The 8,585-nt window shown below is 34.2% G+C and overlaps 1 protein-coding gene across 1 annotated transcript in view; it reads right to left on the bottom strand.

Annotated features, from left to right (window-relative positions):
- Window positions 1-520: 520 nt before the first annotated feature.
- LOC130429971 (uncharacterized) overlaps window positions 521-8,585 on the bottom strand; it is a 52,122-nt gene continuing 44,057 nt past the window's right edge. The window contains exons 24-30 of the mRNA XM_056758829.1: window positions 7,445-7,738; window positions 7,110-7,142; window positions 4,228-4,515; window positions 3,571-3,870; window positions 2,909-3,202; window positions 2,630-2,668; window positions 521-2,132 (exon numbers count right to left, since the gene is read on the bottom strand). Of these exons, the coding sequence (XP_056614807.1) occupies window positions 2,059-2,132; window positions 2,630-2,668; window positions 2,909-3,202; window positions 3,571-3,870; window positions 4,228-4,515; window positions 7,110-7,142; window positions 7,445-7,738 (1,322 nt within the window). The 3' untranslated portion in view covers window positions 521-2,058. The remainder of the gene's footprint in view (window positions 2,133-2,629; window positions 2,669-2,908; window positions 3,203-3,570; window positions 3,871-4,227; window positions 4,516-7,109; window positions 7,143-7,444; window positions 7,739-8,585) is intronic.

Below are 8,585 nucleotides of genomic sequence, written 5' to 3'. Positions count from 1 at the left end.
GCTGGTCTGGGAAACAAAATCGGCCCTGGCTTTATGGGATCAAATCGGCCGTCAATAATATTTGTTGACCGGGGGGTTTGGTTGGTGATTGGAGTCCTTTTAATATTTTCTTTTTTTCGACGGGGAGGATTTGTTATTTGAAAGAAGGCATACGTATCTTTCTCAGTAGTAGGGCCACAACTATGGAACAGGCTCCCCCTGTACATGTTAAGAGTCCAAACATTTCATATTTTACAGTTTGTGTATGGTTTTTATTCCTGGGTTTCCAGAATTGTTAAACTCTTGTTTTTATCAATGAATTATCTTTAAAAAATATAAAGAACATTCATAAGGTGTTAATATGTTGTTTTTGTCATGGAGAATACAGCTTTAGAATAACTGAAGATTTTATCAATCAACCTGATAAATGTCAGAATAATTCATCTGACGTCTGTTTGAAAACGTTTATTTTTCTGCTCTCTCGTGAGTTTTTCCTCTGAAATCACAGAATATGAGCAACACAAAGAACCACACATTTTAATCTTCATTTTTATTTATTAATCATGACATGCATTGTATATTCAGTTAAACATGTTAAAGCAGGTCAAGCACAACATTAGCATGTGTTTACTGTTAAAACAGCCATTACTAAATAATCACTTTATCCACTAAAGAACAGAAATGATCAGACACAAACACTTTTCAATACTGTTTATATTTAGCTGATATCTAAATCACGAAGCTAGCACATTTATTTTATAAGAGCAATAAGGCAAGAGTTATTCAGTTAAGTGCTTTATGAAGTTTTTATGTTTCATATGTTCTGCGTTTTTGTTCAGTAAATATTAACACTATAGAAACATATTTGATAATATAAATAAGTGCTTCACAAACACAGTTATAATCAAATGTATGTTATATCATGTCACGCCGTTTACATAGAAAATAGTGAAACACAACACATTCACTTTTGTATTGCAACATCAAATTACATCATTGTAGGACTGATAATAATGTTGATTATATTTTATATTTTAATAACGCGGCCATAAGCTACATGCTTCGCCTTTTAAATTGTCCAAGCACAATAAACGTGTGAACTATAAAAGTCATTATCAGTTTCAGGAATACCGCAACAGAAACTCTAACACAAGTTTGAGAACCTTTGATATAAATGACCACACTGACAGTTAGTGTAACAGGGTTGAGCATGAGATTGTGGGTTCACACATTCATTTCACTTGTATATATCAATGGTTGGATTTAGTTGCTATTTGGTTTATTTGTATCCTATGAGTCCTAATAAATGTAACTTCAACTATTTCTAAAGTGCTTATTTGATAAAGATCGCCACTACCTCACATAATGCAGTGAAGCAGTCCGTGTGTACACTAAATTATTGATTGGAGAACGGTCGATATCCATTAATTCAGCACCATGGACAGCAGCTGGTAAAGCTCATAATGGAGCAAATTATAATGTACATGAAAAACTAAAATAATATCAACAATAAAAACAGAACAAACATCAGAATCTAACACTGATGCTCAAAATGTTTCTCATGTGTATTTTCTAGAATCTTCTTCACATGATAAACACAGATTGTCATGTGATCTCATCTGAACTTCATCATGATCTTGTTTTTGGAGTGAGTTGTTATATAAATGTGTATAAAATCAGATTAGAGACGGGTTAGAGAAAGTCTGAAGATGTTCTTCATGTGTAGCTGATATTTCTTCATCATCACATTTTAAATTAATACTGTCTACAGTCACACAATATCAAACACATGACAGTCAAATTGATCATATGCTATGCAGTGAGTAACATATGAAATATAAAAATATAAACAGATTCTGATCAGAGATCATCTTCAACGGCAAATAAATGAAATTCTGTTTCACTGTTTATCAAAAAACATGTTACTTTAGCTTTAAAAGTTTTTATCAGTCGAGCTCAACAGCACACATGAAGATGATCTTTTAAAGAGGACGGATCATGAACACAGTAAATCAGTTTTATTACTGTAGATGTTGATGATGTGAAAGATGTGATGATGAGCATCTATCTCATCCTCGATCATTCATTTGCTACTTCATTGGGGGAAGGCTTGTCAACCGCTGCTGATTTATTTTCTTCAATTTCTGCTGATTCTGTCAGAAGAGAGAAATGTCAACAATTTACCATAGAAATAACATTTAAAAAATCACATTTACAGAATAATTTTAAAAACGTATCTTACGCAGCAATAGAGTTTTACTTTGCTTTATTTTCTACGTGAATGTAAATTATATCTCCACGTTCTTTCAATATTGTACTTTCACTTTAAATGAACATTCATTCATTCATGAGAAACATGTGTTTAGATTAAACAGATTTATACTGCTAAATATAAAGGTTTGAAAGTACACTAAAATAAATATAACATATGTTACAAATTAAATGACACATTAGCGTTCACATTATAAAATTATCCCTTTAAATAACTCCATTATAAGTAATAAAAAATTCAGGACAGACAAACTCAAGTCTAATGAAATTATAGTACAGTTTTCACTGTGGACAGAAACTTCAGGACTGAAATCTCACTGTAAACACTTCAAAACACAGTTCTTCATTATGAGATGATATATCAATTGTGATGTGTTACCTGATTTCTGTTTGTCCTTTACTTTTCCAGAAGCCTTATCTGTTTAAATAAACATTGTTCATTAAGAAATGTAAATCTTTAATAATCCTGCTGCATTAACACTGTGTTCAGTGAACAAAACGAAAAAGTGTAATAAAGAGCTTTTATTAAATTATTCACCACAACAAAATAAGAGTCATTTACCAAGATCATGTTTTCTTTTCAGATCATCAATAGTTTATAGAGAATTATATAATAAATTGAAGTGAACTATTGCATCAGAAATTGTGAGTTACTCACTCTTGATCCAAACCATGAATATCCTGAATGAGATCTTTTCTTTACTCTTGATGTGTAGTTTATAAACTCCAGCATCTGTCCATCTGACGTCTGTGATGGTGAGATCTCCAGTCTGAGGATTCATCTTCAGTCTGTCTTTGAATCTCTCATCATCTGTATATTTAGTGTCTATTATGACTCCATTCATTATAGTGGCCAGAATGATGTTATTTTCAGAGATCCACTTGATCTCACTGTCTCTCTGTATTTTACTGTCAGTGAGTATAGTGAGAGATTCTCCCTCACAAGCGTTCACTGAAACAGACGTGAAAACACACAAAAAACATGAATTAGAGTGGAAATTTTATAGCAGCTTTTTAAATCTTGAGTAAAATCTCATGTTCAGTAGATGATGAGACAGAAACTTGGACAAAAGATCAGGTGAGTGTACAGGTAAACACATTCTAAACATGTGTAACGATAAATTTATTTATCAATGATCAATAATCTAATGTACTGATTAAACACATCTGCACATTTATCATTATTGGATAAGTAGTTAATGAATCTGATTTTGTTTCCTTTAAGAGACAGTTTACCCAAAAATGACCATGTAGTCACTTCATATTCACTCATCTCTCATCATCATGTCAGATATAAATCACTTAAACAAATCCACTCACCAGAGATGTTAACCCTGTATGTTCTATATTCTGTTCCTCTACTGCTGCTGATGATCTTTGCTCTATAAACTCCAGAGAGTTCAGATGTGATGTTTGTGATGGTGAGATCTCCAGTCTGAGGGTTCAGCTCCAGTCTCTCTGTGAATCTCTCATCATATGAGAGTTTATTCAGTCCAGTGATTTCAGCTATGGGAGGTTTTTCATCTTCAAATGTCCACTGAATCACATCATCTCTCTGTATTCCAGTAACATCAGAGTATAGAATGACAGAATGTCCAAACTCTACTGATCTGATGTTCTCTTCATTTATAACAGCAGCACATAGAAGAGAAAAACACAGAAGAACATCCATCAGATCAAATAAAATAAAATGAAAAACTTTGCTTTTTAAGGATTACATCACTAATGTTATCCATTATCTGTCATCCAGCGCCACAATTCCACAAAATCCAAGTGAAAACTCAAGAAACAAAACATCAGAAGATTCTTATTATTTACAGATAAAATCTACAGAAAACATGAAGAGTTCTGCAGCTTAACATGAAGAAAATTCAGAAGATGTGTGGAGAAGATAAAATCACAACACATATAATGTCAATACAGCACTTGATATATAAAAGCCATCATTCTCATCACATTAACTTGAGCTTTACTTACCCCTGACATAAACTTTAAACTGAGAGTATGATGTTCCTCTACTGTTGATGATCTTCAGTTTATAGTGTCCAGTGTGTTCAGTGTTGAGATCTCTGATGGTGAGATCTCCAGTCTTATCATTCAGCTTCAGTCTGTCTCTGAATATCTCATCATCTGTAGAGATCTTGTTGATCTTTCTATTGATTTCAGCTATGAGAGTTTCTCCAAACCTCCACTGGATCACATCATCTGACTTTAGTTCAGTAACATCAGTGTTCAGAGTGACAGAATTATTTTCATATTTACACACTGTATCAGTCACAGCAGCACACAGAAGAGAGAAACACAAACATTATAACACATTAATATTACATTAATAATTATTTCACCATCATATCAACATAAATAATCATTATTAAACATATGCCAGATGTATTTGTAAGTTAATATCAATATAATTGTTTATTCATTTGTGCATTAATTCAAGTTTACACTAACAGATGAAACTGCTGATAACACACATTAACACATTTATATTTATTTATTTGGCAGATGCTTTTATCCAAAGCGAAAGTAGGAGATCATATAACATTGTGTTAACATGCTAAATAGTGCTAATAGTTTACAAGGCCAAGTGACTAGGAGGATCACAGCTTAAGTAAGCAAGGGAGAGAATGAACAATATGGGGTGAAAACTGTTTCAAAACCTCCCAGAAATGCACGTAAAAGATCCACATTCACACTCTACATTTCACAAATACACTCCAGAGACCCACAAATACACAGCAATCAACACATGCTCCATTTACACATGCTATGTAGTTGTAATTGTTATTCTATGCTCAAGTATCACAAGTGTCCTTTGTGTCTGGTTACCAAAGTCCTGTATTTCCTCTCAGAAAGTCACTTCTAGATTTACTAACATTAAAACATTAATATTACTAATGATCTAACATTTCATAAATTATTTTTTAACATTAATTATAGCCATTCAACAGTATAATTGAGAGCTATCATGTAGGTAATATACAGAAATTGAAGTAAGCTCTCAATCACTTTACAGTCTTTAATTCGAAATTGTAAGAGAATAATTCTCATTAAAGAATTACAAAATCACATTGATATCTTCTTTTCTTTGATTAACATTAGTGACAGGAGTCACAGCAGCACCTTTTAAGAGCTGTCGCTGTACGCAGATCTGACGTCACCCCACTTACAGCTTCACAACTCTCTGCATTCATTTAAGATTTTATTTTACAATTTTAAGTCTGTCCTTAAGAAAATGCAAAACAAAACGGGCATTCTGACATAACCTTGTGCGGTTTTATCCATTCAAGCACGAAAGGAACCCTAGGAACTTAGCTAACAATAGACCTATATTGAATCTACATTTCATTTATACCTTCCTCGAAAGTAATGACATCTGTGAAGAATTCCAGTTAGGTTTTACAGCATATCAAAGTAGAGAGACTAATCTGATCAGAGAAACAAACTATTTTCTTTTGGCATGTGGTCGTGGCTGCATTTCTTTACTTTTTCTATTCGATCTTAGTGAAGCATTCGAAAACATTGAGCACAGCGCACTTTTAAACAGACTGAAAATGTAGTAATAAACAATGAGGTGTCACGCAAACCACAAGTACAGTACGGCATACCACAGGGCTCAGTGTTAGTGCCTCTGCTTTCAGCACTGCACATGTAATCTCTAAGAGGTAAAATTAAGAGACACAGAGTTAGTTTTCAGTCCTATGCGGTTTATAATCAATTCTTCATTTCCTGGAGGCCTCGCGAATCAAAGAAGGAATCTGAGCATTTAATTTTATAGGAATCTGTCATTTGAAAACCATGCTGCCAACACCTGTAAAACCTAATTTTTCATTTTGAGAATATATCTAAATTATATCATCTGTGCTCACTATCAAATGCAGAACAGTTAATTCACACATTCATGACATCAATACTAGATTATTCTAATGCACTAATAGGTGGTTTCCCTATAGGTTTACAACAAAAACTCCAACTAGTTCAAAATGCTGCAGCTAGAGTTCTGACGTGAACAGAAATGTATGAGCATATTAGCCCGGTTCTGTCACCATTAGATTGGCAACGTATTCACTTTCAAATCTAAGTGATTACCTATAAGGCAATACACAGTTAAACTCCGCAGTACCCGAGTGAGCTCCTACTACTTAACGGTCCTTCATGTTCACTATGGTCTTTAGGCTCTGGTCAGTTGGTAATACTTAGAATTTCAAAGCACGTGCAGTTGGTAGATCATTTTCCTACCTATCACCCAAACTCTTCCGAATATTGTGCCAGAGGCAGAAACACACGTTCAGTTTAAATCTAGATTAAAGACGAATCTCTTGAACAGTACATACACAACACTTCAATAATACAAACTTGACATGTTCCCACTACAAAACAAAATTGCAACTGCAAATAGCTATTAAAATATTAAGATTATATTTAGCCTATCATCTGCCTTTTAATTTCTATCTTGCCTGCTTCTGAAAGCAATGTTGAGCTTGTAGAGATGCAGCACATTTTTACGATTTATAGTTTATTTAAAAATGTAATCAGTTAAAAGAAATTAAATGAATATGAAAGTGGGTCATTTTTAACGCTTTTAGACTTGCAAGCATTCCAAGGACAACCCACAAGAGTGTCTTCCAACTAAATGGTGAGTATATTAAATTATTATTATTTAGGTTGAATTTGACTTTCTTTACCTACTCTGACATGTGCAGATTAAACAGATTCTGACTGCCAAATACAAATGTTTAGAAATAAAATAAATATAATATGTTACAAATGAAAAGACACATTAGCTTTCACATGATAAAATGATTTCACATGATTTGGTGAGTCAGACTCAAACTCACAGCTGTAGAGAATCTCACCTGAGTTCTGCTTCTGATCTGGAGAAGGGCCGTCTGTTAAGAATCAAACACACAAATGAAACATTTATAAGTGTTTTCTGCACATGTTTGTGTGAACACAGAGTCACTTTATATAAGAGAGAATCTTTAATAATCCTGCTGCATTTATCAATGACTCTGTTCAAATAGACAAGTGTAAAAAAAGATTGTTTAAAAAGTGGTTTTATTAAATAATCAAAGCAACCAAATGAGAGATTTCACACACATGTTTTCTTTTCAGTTTATTAATAGTTTATAGAGAATGTTGATATAAGATGAAGTGAATTATTATATTTCAGATATCTTGAGTTACTCACCGTTGACAAAAACATTGATCATCTTGTATGAGATCTTATCATCACTGCTGATCTGTAGTTTATAAACTCCATCATCTGTCTTTCTGATCTTTGTGATGGTGAGATCTCCAGTCTCATGATTCATCTTCAGTCTGTCTTTGAATCTCACATTATCTGTTAACTTGGTGTCTTTTATGACTCCAATCTTTCCAGTGACCAGACTGATGTTATCTTCAGAGATCCACTTGATCTCACTGCCTCTCTGTATTTTACTGTCAGTGTGTATAGTGAGAGATTCTCCCTCATAAGCGTTCACTGAAACAGACATGAAAACACAAATAAATGTGATAATAAACTGTCAGTAACACATGATGTTTTATTAACAAAGTTTGGGAGGAACCCAAGCATATAATCAGCCCGCCGCTATACCATCAGCAATCAAATATAGCTCGAGCACGTGACCTCTTCACAATCATCTCGGCTGGTACAACATCAGCAATCACAGCATTTACCCTATCAGCACAAGCAAGCTCCATCATAAATAGACAAGCAGTCTTACCTGATGCTTCTAGCAAGTTCTACATCCCTCCTCTCATTTTCCTCTTAGTCCCGCAGGACCCCTGGGGGGGTGTGTTCTGGGCTCGAGCCGGTTCTGAGCCCGGCGCACTTGCCCTAACCAGGGTAGAGTGCTTCGGATTCGGATAGACCCCATGAGCTCGGAGCCCACTCCTAGCACAGCACGCCATATACGCATAACCTTCATATCCATGCTTTACCAATTCATCCTACAACCTAGCTGCTTATCTGCGAGGGTGAACTCGTGAAATGCAGATGTGATGTGAGATCTTGTATTAAATGAATCTAATGAATCTAATTTTGTTTCCTTTAAGAGACGGTTCACTCAAAAGTGATCATGTAGTCTCTACTTATTCACTCTTCTGTATTATTTATAGCTCTCAGCAGCACCACTAACAGTAATAATGAATTGATATTGGTCACACAGCACATCAGATCCAGTCTCTGACCAACATCAGTTTACACCTGGAGTGTAAAGCTGCTAGTGTTCTTTACTTTAACCATCTTTAACCAAATTATTACTGAAAGAGTCCAGCTCTGTTTAACTGACTGATGCAAACACACTGCACAGTCGAATCATCTCATG

This window comes from Triplophysa dalaica, chromosome 10 (genome assembly GCF_015846415.1).
Source record: "Triplophysa dalaica isolate WHDGS20190420 chromosome 10, ASM1584641v1, whole genome shotgun sequence".
Classification (NCBI taxonomy): Eukaryota; Metazoa; Chordata; class Actinopteri; order Cypriniformes; family Nemacheilidae; genus Triplophysa; species Triplophysa dalaica.
The sequence above is the reverse complement of the archived record's forward strand: the minus strand, read 5'-3'. Positions and strand labels throughout refer to the sequence as shown.